Source organism: Dunckerocampus dactyliophorus, chromosome 5 (genome assembly GCF_027744805.1).
Source record: "Dunckerocampus dactyliophorus isolate RoL2022-P2 chromosome 5, RoL_Ddac_1.1, whole genome shotgun sequence".
In the NCBI taxonomy this organism is placed as follows: domain Eukaryota; kingdom Metazoa; phylum Chordata; class Actinopteri; order Syngnathiformes; family Syngnathidae; genus Dunckerocampus; species Dunckerocampus dactyliophorus.
In genome coordinates, this window is record NC_072823.1 from 15,130,659 (window position 1) to 15,148,720 (window position 18,062).

The 18,062-nt window shown below is 41.1% G+C and overlaps 2 protein-coding genes, 1 long non-coding RNA gene and 1 pseudogene across 4 annotated transcripts in view; 3 read left to right on the top strand and 1 right to left on the bottom strand.

Annotated features, from left to right (window-relative positions):
• Positions 1 to 2,904: 2,904 nt before the first annotated feature.
• On the top strand, positions 2,905 to 4,029 carry LOC129181100 (photoreceptor-specific nuclear receptor-like; annotated as a pseudogene).
• Positions 4,030 to 4,933: 904 nt separating this feature from the next.
• stoml1 (stomatin (EPB72)-like 1) lies at positions 4,934 to 8,609 on the top strand. 2 transcript variants are annotated; one of them, XM_054776554.1, is made up of 7 exons: positions 4,934 to 5,226; positions 5,773 to 5,879; positions 5,971 to 6,120; positions 7,490 to 7,693; positions 7,775 to 7,979; positions 8,047 to 8,220; positions 8,324 to 8,609. In XM_054776554.1, exons 1-7 carry the CDS (start codon positions 4,935 to 4,937, stop codon positions 8,518 to 8,520), a joined length of 1,329 nt encoding a protein of 442 aa, XP_054632529.1. In that variant the 5' UTR covers position 4,934; the 3' UTR covers positions 8,521 to 8,609. The 2 variants fall into 2 exon arrangements, with proteins under 2 accessions (XP_054632529.1, XP_054632530.1); XM_054776555.1 differs by having other exon boundaries at positions 8,068 to 8,220.
• A 1,470-nt stretch (positions 8,610 to 10,079) lies between these two features.
• Positions 10,080 to 17,592, top strand: LOC129181739 (cholesterol side-chain cleavage enzyme, mitochondrial). Its single transcript, XM_054777322.1, has 9 exons — positions 10,080 to 10,395; positions 11,842 to 11,997; positions 12,066 to 12,265; positions 12,437 to 12,640; positions 14,563 to 14,723; positions 14,808 to 14,974; positions 16,667 to 16,745; positions 16,825 to 17,016; positions 17,092 to 17,592. The coding sequence occupies exons 1-9, from the start codon at positions 10,121 to 10,123 to the stop codon at positions 17,212 to 17,214; spliced, it is 1,557 nt and encodes a 518-aa protein (XP_054633297.1). The 5' UTR covers positions 10,080 to 10,120; the 3' UTR covers positions 17,215 to 17,592.
• The window catches only part of LOC129181740 (uncharacterized), a 38,866-nt gene continuing 34,278 nt past the window's right edge, over positions 13,475 to 18,062 (bottom strand). The window contains exon 3 of the long non-coding RNA XR_008570489.1: positions 13,475 to 14,329. This is a non-coding gene — a long non-coding RNA (uncharacterized LOC129181740). The remainder of the gene's footprint in view (positions 14,330 to 18,062) is intronic.

Below are 18,062 nucleotides of genomic sequence, written 5' to 3' on the forward strand. Positions count from 1 at the left end.
CTTTAGATACAAACCGAAATAGAGGCAAGCTGAGGAAAACCTAAAAAAACACATCCAGAGTGGAGGCAGCGACCAACACGACACAAGCCGTTCCAAACTCTGTCTTGCCACTTGCACCACGTACGTTACGAAACAAGTTTACCAACTAACTTTAAATATCATACAAACCGAAATAGATGCGAGTTGAGGAAAACTGATTACTAATTCGAGTAATTTAAGCTGGAGTCAAGCCACTGTCTGTGTGTGAAAGAGTGAGGCACCGCTCTTCTCCGGCTGCAGCCTGCAGCAAGTCTGTCTAGGGAGGGGCTGTCGAGTATGAAGAGTGAATACATAAGTAGTTACCCAAGAAGGATTTTCCTTTAGCACAAGTACGGATAATAATGAGCTGTACTTGTTTCATGCTTGTACTCGGCAAAAATGCATTATCCGTAACGGATACGTGTCTAAAACGAGTATCCGGCTCAGCCCTATATCTTCAAGCCTGACACGCTATGTGTTTATGTTGAACAACTAAGACGCACAACTAGTGTTTCACAGACAATCCATAAGTATTAGAGTGATAACAAGAGAGCAAGATGGTTAAGTGACACTATAAAAAACTAAGTTCATGTACCCCATGAAACTGACAGCCACTTTCAGCTTGCCCGTGGGACAAAAACGAGCTAGCTAGGTGCCGCCAGAGAGACAGTGGGAGCCAGGCAAAATGTGTAAACAAAGATGCCAGAATGAGATTGAAACGTGAGTGATCAGACACGCTTCCATAGACAGGCTTTAGCCTGTGACAAGCTGTCGTCAATTGACGACACATTTTATGGGCTATTTTTCATTCTCTCGATAATAACGAACAAAGTGAACATCAACACAAATACTTTTATCTGGTCACACATGCGCAAGTGCCAACAGGACAGACACGTGATTGCGGTGCAAGTTTATCAAAATAAAGCGCAGTGAAACATTTTTATGATATTTAAATGTTTTTCAATTAATTGTGTTCAATATGTGTGTAAACAATAGGAAATATATGTATCTATATAGCATATATAGCCATTCATACAGTATATTATTTAACACTATTTTCAAGTAAAAAAAAAAAAAAAACTTTTTTAAGGTGCGGCAGCTTTTATTTTGTTGTGGCGATGCGGCATTACATGTAGCGGAAACCCTGGTACATAAAACAACTTGACCTGACCCAACATCAGCCCAAAATGCCAGTGGTTGACACTAAAGGGGAAGATTACGTTCAATGGAGTCCCAGAATTGTGCACAAATAACATACATTGATTCTCAAACTGGTACATTTGCTCCATCTAGTAGTACGCAGGAACACCAGATTTAATTTTCTATACCTTGTGTCCTTATTGTGTCCTCTTGTGTCCTCAAGAAACTGAACATACATTTACTATACCGCTTGTCCTCATTAGGGTTACTGGTCATCTCAGCTGACTTCAGGCAAGAGGTGGGTACCACCTAGACTGGCCACCAGCCAATCACAGGGCACATACAGTGTATGCTACAACCACACTCACATTCACACCTATGGACAATTTAGAGTCTCCAATTAACTTAACATGCACACACACACACTCACACACACTCACACACGCACGCACACTCACACAAGGAGAACATGGAAACTCCACAACTCAAGCCTCGATCTTCTGACTGAAGACAGACATGTTAACCAATAAGTCACTTACTGTCTGAACACAAGGTTTTTGTAAATTCCATCCATCCATTTTCTATGTGGCTTATCCTCATTAGGGTCGGGGGGTATGATGACTTTGGGCGAGAGGCGGGGTACACCCTGCACTGTACAAATGTGTACTAAAATCTTTGAAATGTAAATTGGATGTAAATGTAATTCATGTAAAATGTACAAGCATGTGGTTTGGTTTGGAAAAGTGGTGTTCTGTTCTAGGAGCTTCACATTCATTTTAAGTGGAGGAAAACAAGATGCCAACTGAACAAAATAAAGGGTCAATTCCTTCTAAAATGCATGAAATAATTCAAAACAAGGTTTCTGCAGCTTTTCAAGCATTTGTACGAAAAGTCTGACCGTGGCTTCACAATTGAACAGCTTGTATTTTAATGTACATAATTCCCACTAGCTTGTCAACATTTCCAACAATAACTTGTTCCTTGCTGTTAAACAGGGTTGACATGACTTTACTATGGAGTGAGAGAAGTGAATTACTCCTTACGTGGATTACATTAGCGCCAGCAGATGGCAAGGCGGGGCAATCCTCGCTATTGTCATTGCGCTGACACCTCAATTCTTCTACTTCATCTTGGTCCACCATTCTCTGTCACTATGTGGGATCAAGTGCTGAGCGAGGCAAAAGAGACGATTATTACATTATAGCAGGGAAAGATTTACTGCCTTAGCTTTAGATTTTCAAAGTAATACTGTTAGGGTATAGCTCCGTTTCTGTTTTACGCAAAATAACCACACTGTCACCCTTAGCAAGACGTTTTGGACAACACTATACGTGCAACGGTGTGAGAACCACTTGGGGAAGACCCTTTTCTGTGTTCCAGTGCACAAAGCAAGGTTCATAAAGGCATGCTTGGATTAGTTGGGTGTGGGAAAAGTTGTTAGCCCTAACCATTAATAATGTTTGGGATGAACTAAAACAGACTGACAAATACTGTGCCAACTCACCCCATTGATGTTCATATAGACAAGGCATCTGACCAAGGCCTGCTATGTAAAGTGTGCTTTGATTCGAGCAGTAGTAAACACTATGGTAGCTATGTCTGCAACGGCTGCAGTGGCTTCTTTAAGCGTAGAGTGAGACGAAAAATAATCTGCAGACAGCAGCAGTCGACAGCTGCATGCATTCTGCAATACGAGATACGTAAAATGTGGTCAAATAAAAGCTCAGTCAATCAGGGCATCTTCTTATGAAGAAATATGTCAACATCACAGGTGTCAAACTTGGAACGGCACGTACCTACCTCGTTGACAAGGCTCATCAAAACCAGTGTCAAGCTTGTCGACTGAAGAAATGTCTGTTGGTTGTCTTGAACAAAGATGGTGAATACATGATCACTATCAAAAACTTGTCTGTACAAATCAATATACTGTAAGTCAGGGGTCTCAAACTCGTGGCCCGTGGGCCGTTTGTGGCCCGCTGAGTCACATTTTGCGGCCCGCGACTTGTCTTCAAAGATTACTGTAATACGGCCTGCGACAAGCCAATGTTACTCGTAGGATGCACACATAAGCCTACACTGAACCAAGAGTGACTGAGTCAAGTGGGCCAAAAATATGCCCGTTTTTTCCCCATTTCGGGATCAGGTAAGGATGAGGTTCTGAAAAATAAAAAGAGAGTTGTGAGCTGTAAATTGTAGAGACAAGCCTACTTTAATTTCCTCAGGTGATTCTCCTGGAAGATGCCTAGAGTCAGTTGTTCCTCTTGTGTGCCATCCAGTGGTCCCTACCTATGGACAGGTATCCTCTTCTGTGTCAGTCAGATGTTTCTTCCACACAGCAAGCCAACATACCCACAGCTAACCTGTGTGTCCTTGAAGAGGTTTTTAATAGTTTCAAGGCCCTGGCTGTGGGTCTACTGAGTTCGCATGCTTGACGGCCATCATGCTGTTCAAGCCAGGTAAAGGAGGACTCTGTAAGTTGATCAGATGATGTCATGACAGTGTTTAAGTGAGATGTTACTGTTGATCTTGCAGAGACAGGCAACCTCCAAAATCCAGAGCAGGTAGAGAACCTCCAAGACCAGTCGCAACTGTTGCTGACTCAGCACATAAGCGTCATTTACCCTTGTCAAAGTGCCAGGTAATCTCCCAGTGACTTCATCTCGGAAACACAAAGAATGTGTATCAGCTTTCCAGCACAGCAGCACAAGCTTCAGTGCTCTTTGTCGCTTTCAATCAAGGTTCGGACGACTGTTACTTCTACTGCTGTCCCTGTGCTTTGTCAAATCAGAGAAAATTGAGTGGCTGTTCTTTCACAGGACCATTGGCAGCACCCCCATGGAGAAACTGCTGTGTGACATGTTGAAAAACTGAACAAGCAATGAAGACCATGTCATATGATTCCTGCAAATAAAGCATGACAACAGCATTAAACAGCATTAAAGGGGTATTTCGGACTTTTTAGCATGAAGTTGTATGACATCCCCATCAGCAGTGTAGTGCATCAACAGTGACTTACCCCCCACTTCGTCCCGTGAGCCGAGTTCTGGTCGGATTTCGGTGAGGAGGAACATAGTTGCAGTTAGTCGGTGGGACCACTTAAGTCAAGAGTTTGGCTTCTCAAAACAATATGTGTTCAAAAGAGTAATACATTTGCGCCACAAAAATGTCTCCTCAAAAAAAATCAGACCTCACAATCGCCCGGCGTTACTTTTCCTCTTCTGTCGTATCACTGCGCATTGTCGCCTGTCCATTGTTGTGCATGTGTTCCAGTGTTTACTTGCGCGGATGAAGCCGCTGCTCACCACTGCTGAAGCCACTGCGATGTGAGACTTTTGCATCTTAATCCGCTGTGGAACACATACACAACAATGGACAGGCGATAGCACGCAGTGATACGAAAGAAGTGAGAGATGCCAATATATTAAGGCTGGCAAAATTATCAAGTTCATTTTCATTTATTGTGTGATTAATACATTTATTTATTATTGTCCCAGGCCTCGTGCCCATGAGACTTTTTTTTAATCGTTTTAATCTTGCAATCTTGTGACATGAGATCTTGTGACACTCCTAATATTTAGTAAATAGTCCAAAGTTTTATTGTCAAATCTAAGACAGGCAAATTAAAGTTTTGATATTTGTATTTAGATTTTCGTTTTTTTTTTCAAATTTTTCTTGGTTTTAATGTTACTTTCTTCATTTAAAAACACTGAACAGATTTTTAATCCAGGTATGGTTGTAATAACCCTTGAGCGACGTTAGATGGCACCAACGTCAACATGCAGCTTCATAGCACGAAGAAGAGTTCGAGCAAAACACGGAAAAGCCTGCTAAATAGCTGGCAAAATGAGCGAAGCGGTAGATGGAATATTTATTTGATTAAAAAAACTGATTCTTTTAACTTCAGAATGTTTGGGAGCAAGTCCTACCAGCTACTTCCTCAGAGTGAGTCGAGCACATTGAAGACTCCTGGACTGTTTGTGTCCGTCGACAGCTTCTCACAGCACGGCTACCACACCAAGGGGCTATCGTTCGATTACATCCCCAATGTTTCTGAAAACGACTTCAGTGGTAGGTATCTTACCTTTTCTGAAACCTGCATAGCGTATTGTCATATTTATTCTTATTGCTACACACTCACCGACCAGGTTCATTTTGATTCACAGGGTTAATTTCAGTATGTTTATTACAGTTGTATTCAATTCCAAATGACAACCACAACCACAGTAAATGATAAACATTTAAAATTTTAGATCAATCGCCAAACTGGCCATTCTAAACCTTGTTGAGGGACAATCAAGCAGTTGTATTGGGTCATTAAACCGGTGTACCTACACGACAATGACAGAATTGATTTGACTGGAAAGTGTAGCAATCAGCTCCTTTTGTGTTTTATTTTCTACATGTGTTTTGAAAAAGGAAAAACTAAACTAAAAAAAAAACAAGAAAAAAGGTTGAACCATGCTGTAGCATGTTTATTGCTGTGATATACCAACTAATGGTATTGTTTTCCTGGCAAACTACTTACACAATTTGCAAATTACATTGCTGCATAAATATATGTACTGTATATAATTGTACAATATATATAACATTGTTTGGTTTGCTTTCTTCAAGATAGTTCCCAGGGCTGGCTATCATTGATTTGCAATCTAATTGTCATCTTCCTCGTACACATCTGCACTTTTATAACCTTTCCTATTACGGGATGGTTTGTACTAAAGGTAAGCTTACATTATCTTGCCATCATTTACCCCTAAACCATGTCCACTATATGTCGAGTGTGACCATAACAAACTTGAACGATGTCTTTAGACAGTGCCAAACTACGAGAGGATAGTAGTCTTTCGCCTGGGTCGTGTCTGTCCTCCAAAGGGTCCTGGTATTGTCCTGGTGCTGCCCCTCATTGACCAGTGGCAGCGGGTAGACCTGCGCACCCGTGCCTTCAATATACCTCCATGCCAGGTAAACCAGCTTTAATGATGCACAGCTTTTACATTTATTGTATTTCCTCAAATGTGTGGTTGTTTACATATTGGCAGAGAGTACCAGGTGATTACAGTTGTCCCTCGCTACATTGTGGTTGGGGCACCGCTCCCTCACTTTATCCCGGCTTTTCAAAAATTTATAAATTAATAAATCATCGCTGTTTCGTGGTTGACTGGTTGGTGAAAAAATATTGAAATCGAAGTTATAGTATGTATTATTCAGGCCACCAGGCGTCAGTAATGACACAAAACATTAATCAGACATGACATTACATTACATTACCTTCACACTACATGTAGACAGCCATGGCATGTCCGACATGATAGAGTGAAAAGAAGTTCTCCCCCACTCCGTGTGGAAGTGGTACGTTTTTGGCTTCTCACTTTGTCTTTCCTCCCCACTCCGTTTGAAACCCTTTCTTGAATTTAGAATCAATAAATTGGAAGTCTAACTAATCAGCTCGCTCGCATGCCATGCAGCCGTGGCCTTTTCTTGTGTTTCTGTAGTGATCCCGTATCCTGCGCATTTGCAATGTGGTGTAAAGAAAGAATAATAGGAGTGTAAAGGTGACTATAGGGGTGTTATTTCATGTCTACATGGCTCTAATAATGGCTATGAAAATATTCCATTTATTAATATTGAATCCTACTTCGGGGAAATTCATTAACCGCAATAAACGACTATATTGGAGTGGAGGCCTTTTATTTGTACAAATGCATATTTATGATTATATTGTGTAATACATGCCACAGTAAGGCAGTTATAGCCCATGGCATTTATTTGTTTTAAGTGGACGAAGGCCCCAACGATAATTGTAGGGCTTTTAGAGTGGAGGCCATATTTGAGGAAATATGGTCATTTAGAACACAGGCAGGTATTAGTTTGTGTGTGTTTTACACTGTCCTGAAGGTGGCAGGCTTGGAGCACATTTTCACTGCATTCATTCACGTCTTCTCACACTATTTATTACTTTTTTTTGGTTTTGGTTTTATATGTTAATGCACCTCTATACCTCAACATTTGCAAATAGAAAATAATGGGAAATGGGAGAGAAAAAGACAACTCCTGATCTTCTTTTTTTTTTTTTTCACCTCACCTGTCACAACTCCTGATCTTCTACAAGAATTTCCAAAGATGCTACTGCCTACTGTGGTGCAACCCTGTTATTGTACGGCCATACATTTATTTTGAAGGCCTGACTACAGATGTATTACGCCGGTATTGCCTGAGTGTTGCAGAGCGGACCGGAAGCTGTGCTGCTCCAGCAGAACCGGAGAGGTTTTTTTCATGAAAGTTAAAATACAGGAATAAGATTGACAGTCATGATGTCCCTCATGTCATCTAGGTGAATACCAGGGATGGCGGCCTCTTGTCTGTAGGAGCAGACATTCAGTTCAGAATCTGGAACCCAGTCTTGTCAGTGGTGTCAGTCCAGGACCTGAATGCCTCCACCAGAATGACAGCACAGAACGCTTTAACTCATAGCCTGGCCAAGAAGACGATTAGAGAGATCCAAACGGAGAGAATGAAACTGGGAGAATATCTGGCTGTAAGACAACACTTTTCCTACCTTCAAATCTTCCTTGTGGCTGCCTCACGTCACAATTTAATCCTCTCCTGCTCTCTGCAGACGGACATAAATGAGATGACTCGACCATGGGGGCTGGAGATAGACAGGGTAGAACTTACCCCTGGATCTCTTCTCAAATCACCAGGGGATGCACCCTCCGGACCCCTCATTGTTCCTCCCTCTGTACCAGGCATGGAGGGTCTCACAGGCCCGCTTCAGCAGCTTGCCATGCATTTTATCAGCCACAGCTCGCAATCTCAGCAAGGTAGTCTCACACGCAGAAGTGTTGGTGTGCTGCTGTTTAAGGCAGTCATATCTTTTTCCCCTGACAGAGAGCAGTGTCACCTTTATAGATGAGAAGAAAGCAAGCTCTGTTGAAGAGCTGCTCCACAGGGTCAAACTTGTCCTCTCTGAAGCTTTGGTGAACCAGGTGGGCGCCTGCTTCCAGTTTGACATCAGCTCAGACGATGGACAGCATCACAGCTACTATGTGGACTTGAGCCAAGGTATCACACATCGAGAAGTTTGTTTGGGATTACGTTTTTGTTATTTTCATGCAAAAAAAAGGTGTTAAGCTCCGCAATATCACTTTTTGTGTGCGCTGTTTAGGCCGCGGGGCTGCTGGAGAGGGGTCCCTGTGCCGAGAGCCTGATGTAACACTGGCTATGTGCAAGGACGACCTTCTGGCCATGTTCTCTGGCACGCTGCTACCGTTATCTGCCTACAGCAGTGGTCGACTTCAAATTGAGGGGGATATGAGGACGGCTATGAAGTTGGAGGAACTCATAAAGCTGCTTCAGAAATAAAATTTGAATATGTTATTTATTGAATGTTAAGTTGATGTGAAAGCATTTTACTTGCATTGCATGTTTACTATAAATAATTTTTTCCTTTACTGAACTTGTCTTTGTGATCAGTTTTATCACAATGTGAGGTATTCATGTAACAATGCAGTATGTTTATATTATGGTTGTATTCTACACTGAACTGCACTACATTGTACTGACAGTTGTTTTTCAGTGATATAGCTACATGAACATACAGTGGTGTGAAAAAGTGTTTTCCCCCATTTTCTTTTCTTATTTTTTTTGCACCTTTGTCACACTTAAATGTTTCAGATTGCCAAACAAATTTAAATAATAGTCAATGACAACACAATTGAACACAAAATGCTTTTAGTTTTTAAATGAAACTTTAAAAAAAAATCCAAACTTACATGGCCCTCTGTGAAAAAGTGACTGCCCCCTGTTGAAAAATAGCAGATTAATTGACATCTATCAGTCTGGAAAAGATTCAAGATTCAAGAGTTTTATTGTCATATGCATAGTAAAACAGGCAGTTATACTATGCAATGAAATTCTTATTCTGTTCATTCTCCCAAGAAAAGAAAGAAAACACAAGAAAAAGAATAAGAACATAAGAAACATATGTACCAATAAATTAAGCAACAACAACAGAAGAGACATTAATACAGATAAATAATACAAATAAATAAATAAGAAAAGGTTAGAAAAGTCATTTCTAAACCTTTGGGACTCCAGCGAACCACAGTGAGAGCCATCATCCACAAATGGTGAACCTTCCCAGGTGTGGCCAGCCAACCAAAATTACCCCAAGAGCGCAGCAACTCATTGAAAAGGTCACAAAAGACCCCACAAAAACAACCAAAGAACTGCAGCTCTCACTTGCCTCAGTTAAGGTCAGTGTTCATGACTCCACCATAAGACACTGGGCAAAAACGGCCTGCATGGCAGAGTTCCAAGATGAAAACCACTGCTGAACAAAAAGAACATTAAGGATCGTCTCAATTTTGCCAGAAAACATCTTAATGATCCCCAAGACCTTTGGGAAAATATTCTGTGGTCTTGACAAGACAAAAGCTGTCTATCAAAAAATCCTAAAGGAGAATGTCCAGCCTTCCGTTTGTGACCTTATGCTGAAAAAACTTGGTAAGTACTGCAGCAGGACAATGATCCAAAACACAAAAACGCTTGAGTGCAGTTTTTGCTGCTAAGGGTGGCCCAACCAGTTATTAGATTTAACAGGCAATCACTTTTTCACACAGGTTCATGCAGGTTTGGATTTTTTTTTTTATCCCTTAATAATAAATAGTTTGTTTGATGATCTGAAACATTTAAGTGTGACAAATGTGCAAAAAAAGAAATCAGGAAGGGGGCAAACACTTTTTTACACCACTATTATTGTAACTGTGTAATTGTAATTGTAACTTTTTGATTGCAGTTATGAGAGTGTAGTTTGTAAAGAACCTCACAAAGACACGATGTGCTGCAACTTGGGACAGCCTTGAGAGCAAAGGGGTGTGCAGTGGGAGGTCTATTTAGACCAGCCTCTTTGCTCTTGAACCATACATCTGCTTTTCTGGATGGAGTACAGTAGAGTGGTAGAATGGCAAGGTGGAGTTTGGTGCGTGGACCCTCGGCTCTCGCTGTGAGCTATCTGGATGAGCTGAATTCTGCAGGTTTATGCAGGAGCAGCAGCAGCATGCCCATGGTCAGACAGGCCTTCACTGACAGCAGCAGCATCGTCAAACCCTTCAGCGAGATTCCTGGGCTGTGGAAGAACGGTCTGGCCAACTTGTATAATTTCTGGAAGCTGGATGGCTTCAAAAACCTTCACCGAATCATGGTGCAGAATTTTAAAACTTTTGGACCCATTTACAGGTATGGCGGATATACTGTTAGCTACAGAGCAAATCATCTATGACAGACAAAACATGATTTCACACTAGGTTGCTGGTTTCTGAACAGGGGGTAGCTGTGATTGTGTGGTTATGTTGGTTTGTTACTCAACAGCAGGCATGTGCACAGACATTTTGGGGGCAAGGTGCTCGAGCCAGAAAATCCGAGTGGTTAGCATGTTGGCCATATAGTCAGGAGATCAGGAAGACCTGGGTTCGAATTGCCGCTTGGGCATCTCTGTGTGGAGTATGCATGTTCTCCCCGTGCGTGTGTGGGTTTTCTCCAGGTACTCCGGTTTCCTCCCACATTCCAAAAACATGCATGTTAGGTTAATTGGAGACTCTAAATTATCCATAGGTATGAATGTGAGCGTGAATGATGATCTATATGTGCCTTGGTGTACCCGGCCTCTTGCCTGAAGTCAGCTGGGATAGGCTCCAGCATACCCCATGACCCTAATGAGGATAAGCAACATAGAAAATGGATGGACGGATATTTATATATAAATAAAATAATATATACAAATAGGGGCTGCACGGTGGCCTTGTAGTTAGCATGTTGACCACACACACCAGTCAGATCTGGGTTCCAATCTCCGTTGGGCGTGGAGTTTGCATGTTCTCCCCGTGCGTGCGTGGGTTTTCTCTGGCTTCCTCCCACATTCCAAAAACATGCATGTTAGGCGAATTGGTGACTCTAAATTGTCCATAGGTATGAATGTGAGTGTGAATGGTTGTCTATACTGTATGTGCCCTGCGATCGGCTGGCGACAAGTCCAGGGTGTACTCCGCCGATTGCCTGAAGTCAGCTGGGATGGGCTCCAGCATACCCACGACCCTAACGAGGATAAATGGCACAAAGATGGATGGATTTTTTAAAAGTATGTTTTTCTGCCAGTTGAAGCATAAGCAGCATAACACTAATATAGCTAAATATACCTCACCAGACTGTCATGTAGCTCAACCTACGTTTCATCTCCATAATTACTACTTTAAATGAAACAAAACCAGTTAACTTGTCGAATGTAAGTCTCTAAATTCTCTGCCTGCCCTGTCTCCCTCGCTCCCTTCGTTAAACATGACAAACGCTCGTAAACAAGGCTGGACAAGGCTTTGGGTTGTATTTTTCATTCTTATTTTTGTAAGGATAGGTCGGACCAGTACTGTAGTGACATAATGTCTTCAGTGGTGCTAATGTTGTGGTTAATTTAGCAGAAACAAGGCGGACAAGGCTTTGAAATCTCATATTTCTTGAGAGTTTTTTTGTTGAGGTGACCTTGAGCAAGGCATTGAACACTTCCAACTTGGCTGCTTGAAAGCTGCAAATGCAGACTACAATGCAATGCATGTTAAAGAAATATATCCAAAAGATATAGTGAAACAGTTGCTGAGATGGCACTTTCTTGCTCTCTTGCATTGTGGCTGTCAGAGAAAAAGTAGGATACTATGAAAGTGTAAACATCATCAACCCAGAGGATGCTGCCATCCTGTTCAAAGCAGAGGGTTATTATCCAAAAAGGCTGAAAGTGGAAGCATGGACCTCGTACAGAGACTACAGGAATCGCAAATATGGAGTTCTACTCAAGTGGGTATCATTATCTTCCAAATACATATCTACATTTTCAATGTTACCAGTGCTTTGCACACTTGCAGGAATGGGGAGGAATGGAGATCAAATCGGGTCATCCTCAACAAGGAAGTGATCTCGCCCAAGATGCTAGGAAACTTTGTGCCCTTGCTGGATGAAGTGGGCCAAGACTTTGTGGCCAGGGTTCACAAGAAGATACAACGGAACGGACAGAACAAGTGGACGACTGACCTCTCTCAAGAACTCTTCAAATATGCACTGGAGTGTGAGGATGGCTTGTTGTTAAAGAACACTCCCTGGTCACAATATTAGGTGCACATGCACAAGGCAGCGAGATTCTGTAGCTCAGTTATTCATTCAACATTATGTTTATTAATGTGGCTGTGTTGGATCGCGTGACTCTATTTTGACTATTTATTCCATCCTATTTTCATAGCGGTGAGCTCAGTTCTATATGGCGAGCGTCTGGGCTTGATGCTGGACTACATCGATCCGGAAGCTCAGCACTTCATTGACTGCATCACTTTGATGTTCAAGACGACCTCGCCCATGCTGTACATACCACCATCTCTGCTCAGGCACATTGGTGCCAAAGTGTGGCGGGACCATGTGGAGGCTTGGGATGGAATCTTTAATCACGGTATGACACTCTCATGACAACTCCAGATGAACTATTAATCACTTCTGCTCAGTGGTTCTCAATTATTTTCTGTTATGCCACCCATAGGGGACAGACATTTCTTCATATATTTTTTTTACATTTTAGCTTTGTGAGGAGCAATGCAACGTAACGTAGTAGAAGTTAGAAGGGAAAGTATGATTGCAAAGCCAAATGCCACAGCCCAGGTGTGGGAATATTTGGGCTTCAAACCAAATGAGAACGTTGAGCCCATCAACAGGGATGAGCCAGTATGCCGAATTGCACACCGAAAACATAACCACCGACCCAGTATTCCCAAGGGGGGAAAAAAACAACACATTAAGATGCAGAGCCTTCGTCCTGGCAATCAACACTCACAAAGACATTTAGTTGACAAAGTACATACAAACGGAACAGCGCAAAATGGTGTGTGCTCACAGAAAGTGTACTTTGCTACATCGCAAAAGAAATGCTGCTCTTTGAGAAATGCTGCAAACGTCTGATAGACAGTATGGATTGCCTGTGAGAAAATACATGTCACAAACTGTAATTCCACAACTTTACAACAGTGAAAGATGCCATATTAAAGGAAATATTATTATGATATGATATACTGTATATAATTATTGATATGCATACACATATACACACACACACACACACATATATATATATATATATATATATATACATACATATATATATATATGTGTGTGTGTGTGTGTGTATACTGTATATAATGCACACACACACATACATATAATTATTGTTATTATGAATAGGGATGGCTACCTTTCACATTTGAACCGATACAGTACCGATTGTCGGTACTGTACTCAACTGTACCAGTTTTCTGTACTTTTGTAAGTGTTTATGTGGTAATAAATAGTAATTTGCTTATTTAAATATTTTTTCAATTCAATATATTTATCTCTTGATATATAAACTTTAACAACTATAACGAAACAACATCCAGCTTGTAGCTTGTATTGACCGTGTGTGGGTTTTCTCTGGGTACTCCGGCTTCCTCCCACATTCTAAAAAAAACATGCCTGTTAGGTTAATTGGACTCGAGATTGTCCATAGGTATTGTCAATAGGTATGAATGTGAATGTGAGAGGTTGTTTGGGCCCTGTGATGGGCTGGCCACCAGTCTAGGGTAACCTCTTAGGGTAACCTGCCTCTTGCCCAAAGTCAGCTAGGATATGCTCCAGCATACCCACGCAACCCTAATGAGGATTACCGGTAAGTGGTGTGGAAAATTAATGAATGTCTTGGGACTCAGTTAAATGAAGCCTGTTGTATTTTTCTTAAAAATAATGTTAAAATCTCATGCATTGTGTCGTCTTGAGAGCTGTTTTCGAGGACCATATTATATATTGTTTGAGGGCAATTTAACTTTGTAAAACCCTGCTCTACAGCGCTGACCCCTTGTCAGCTTACTACTGGTCACAATTCTCGACCTACATTCAAAATTTTAGTGACCATTTTTCTAACACATGGCAAGATACTGTACTGTACTATGTTTATTTTGAATTTGTCTAATCAAAGATGGCTCATAAGTTAAATTAAAAGGTGACAATTATCAATAAACAATACAATATCATCATTTTCAGCCAACCTGCAAATGTTTTTTTCTTACTTTTTTTCAGCTGATGAAGAAAGGTCTGTGTCCGATTTAGAAAGAGGCTGCAGGGATGTGTGCAAAAGTAGACAGTTGTTGACAAAAGATAAAATGATTGTATTAGCTGTCTTTGAAATAGAAAACATTAAATATATATTAACAAAATGTGTGTCAGTAGCATTTAAGAACAAATATTGTGGTAAATCTTAGTATAAACATGATTTACATGAACATGAAATGGGTTATTTTCAGCACATAACCATAATCTATACACATTTATGGTCCTTTTCCTCCTTAGCTGACCGCTGCATTCAGAACATCTACAGGCAGATACGCCAGGAGAGTGGTCAAACGATGAAATACCCAGGCGTCCTGGCCAGCCTGCTCATGCTGGACAAGCTGTCCATTGAAGACATCAAGGCCAGTGTCACCGAGTTAATGGCTGGGGGTGTTGATACGGTAATGAACAGTCCAAACTTTTTCCTTTGATGAGCTAACGCTTTCTTTTTTCAAAGTGAGCACTGGTGCGATCCGCCATTTCAGACTTCTATCACGTTGCTGTGGACATTATATGAGCTGGCCAAGCATCCTAACCTCCAAGAAGAGCTGAGGGCAGAGGTGGCCTCAGCCAGGGCCCAGTGTCAAGGAGACATGGTGGAGATGCTGAAGCGGATTCCTCTGGTCAAAGGAGCTCTGAAGGAAACACTAAGGTGACCCATTAAAGGAAAACTACACTTTTTTTTTTTTTTTTAATTTGTGCCCATCATCCATAATCGTTATGTTAGACATGAACACATGTCTTTCTCTTTTCTGTGTGTTCTAAAGGTATAAAAACAGATAAAAAGAGGCAGCTAAGAATGCACGTAACGTGGCACACCTATGCCGCCTACAAAGACCGCTATTAAAGGGATAGTTCGGATTGTTTGACATGAAGTTGTATGACATCCCCATCAGCAGTGCACTACAACCAACTGTAGTACAGTGCAATTGCACTGTAGTGCAATTGGTGGGTATGCCCACCAATTGGTGGGCATACCCCACCAATTGGTCCCATGAGTCCAGTTCTGGTCGGAGTTCCGTGACGAGAAACATAGTTTCATTTAGTAGCTGGGGTCATTTAAGTAAAGAGTTTGGCTTCTCAAAACAATATGCGTTCAAAAGAGTAATACATTTGCATCACAAAAATGCCTCCTCAAAAACAATCTTCCTCCCCTGTGGAACACATACATATACAAGATGGCCATCATTTTTTTGAGGAGGCATTTTTGTGACGCAAATGTATTACTCTTTTGAACGCATATTGTTTTGACAAGCCAAACTTTTTACTGTAATGGCCCCAGCAACTAAGTGCAACTACATTACTTGTCATGGATCTCCGACCAGAACTGGACGGGACCAATTGGGGGCATGAGTCACTGTTGATGGGGATGTCATACAACTTCATGTCAACAAATACTAACTATCCCTTTAAAACACCTCCAAAAACCTCCAACAAGGTTTTATGGTTTTATATACATGCTGTAACCATGTAGCAACAGGCACATCCATGATAACATGTAATACTTACAATATTTAGCCATATTTTGGTCATTTTAAGCATTAGCGGAACTTCCTTCCTGGGCGCACTGATTTCGCATAGAAACATGGAAACGAACGCCTACACCTACCGTTAACTTTTCCAAAGTCAGAAATAAAAACACAGCAGCAGTGGCGGTAGCTCCAATATGTAGCGTTACCTTTTGGTAGTGGCCTGAGGCATTGAGAGTGCGGTGCTGACGCACTGCGGGTGAGTGTGTGGTCAAGCTAGTTGCTATCGGTGTAACAATGTTAATAATAATAATAATAACAATGTCGCTGTAGCTTGGTTAATATGCACATCACATTATATGTAAATGGAGCATTGTTGGCGCTTTTTTGAGTTTTTTCAGAAGGCTTTGTAGGCGGAATACATATTTCCCATTATGTGCATTCTTAGCTGCGTCTTTTTAGCTGTTTTTATATCTTAAGAACGCACAAAAAAGACATACATGTTCATGTCTCACATAAGGATTGTGGATGATGGGCAACATTTCAAAAAAGTGCAGTTTTCCTTTAAAACCTTTAAGGCAGGAGTGTCCAAAGTGTGTTTTTTCTTGGCACATTCTAATAATAAAATGGAACATGGCCTACTACTGTATTTGCTTCTCCACCTGAAACACAAAGCTGAGAAGCAGCAACAGTTTTTGACCTACACTGAATTGGTTTTAGCATGTTAATATTGAGAATTGCAATCAAAATTGTCCCTGTGTTCTTAAATTATTCAGTATGTTGCCCTTAGTGGAAAACGTTTGGACGCAGTGGCTTTCAGGCCTCACATATTCAATATGTCTCCTACAAAGAGCTTACTTCCTTGCATCCTACAGGTTACATCCAGTTGCAGTGAGCTTGCAAAGGTACACAGCTGAGGACATAATCATTCAGAACTACCACATTCCAGCAGGGGTAAGTCTGAATATTATATGTCAACATACTTACTTCATTGCAGTAATCTGTTCATATTGTACGCCTGTAATGTGATTAGACTCTGGTGCAGTTAGGACTCTATGCAATGGGAAGGGATCCTAAGGTGTTTTTTCGCCCGGAGCAATATCAGCCCTCTCGTTGGCTCAGGACAGAGACTCACTACTTCCGCAGCCTTAGCTTTGGCTTTGGCCCCCGCCAGTGTATAGGACGTAGAATAGCTGAGGCTGAGATGCAAATCTTCCTCATCCATGTGAGATATATACACAAATGATGGGATTACAATGCATACGCATACTGTAAATCTTAGTCTCCTCCTTTTTTGCAGATGCTTGAGAACTTCAGAGTGGAGAAACAGCGACACGCAGACGTGCAAAGCACCTTTGAGCTTATACTCTTACCAGATAAGCCCATACTGTTAACTCTGAAGCCCCTGCACAGTAGTCGATAGCATTTCAGAGCACACGTTTGAGTACAATCACCTGAAAGAATGTACACAATCTCTATTCTATGTGTGCATTGCGAATATACTTGACCAAACTAGCGGCAAATAAAATATAGCAAATGACACACAATATGTCGTCCTGTGTTTAATTTACCACATTTGCATATTTTCGGATCCAGCATTAAAGTAGATACCAAACTGACCAAGGACCAAAGATTAGTGGTGGTTGTCCTTATGTGGTCATATCTGTGGTCATTCAGTTTACTTAAGATGTCCTGTTTTATTGTCCCCCAAGACTTAGGATTGTCATCAGGCCTTTACATGTGCAAACAACAGATACCATGTCAAGTGTAATAGTGAAGAATTTTTTTTTTTTCAATAAATGTATTCAATAAGATTATTTTTCCTATTTTCATCCTTTGCCTTTAGAGTGTGAATTATTGTCTTCTTCTTCTCCTTCTCCAGTTTATTTAGTAAAATGAGTCTCTCCTTGGCATTTCTTGTCTGGAAAAATAAATATATCTTTGACAGACAGGGTATAATACAACCAAACTGAAATGACACAAATGTAACTGTTAAACAGCATTAAGTCCATGGGAACATTTAAGAAACAGTGGAAAGAGCCGCCACCAATTTTGACATTTAAATAACTAATGTACAAAATAGAATAATGGATACACTAGTTGTAATCTGACGGTGTCAATCAATGCATTATAATCAGATGCATTGTAATAGAGGCAGCAGTTTTGTTATAGGAATTGTATTGGATCTTTTGATTTTACATCTAATCCAGTGGACTTAATAGATGTGAAATGTCTTGGTGTTGTGTGCCTACCAGTACTGGCTGCTGTGTG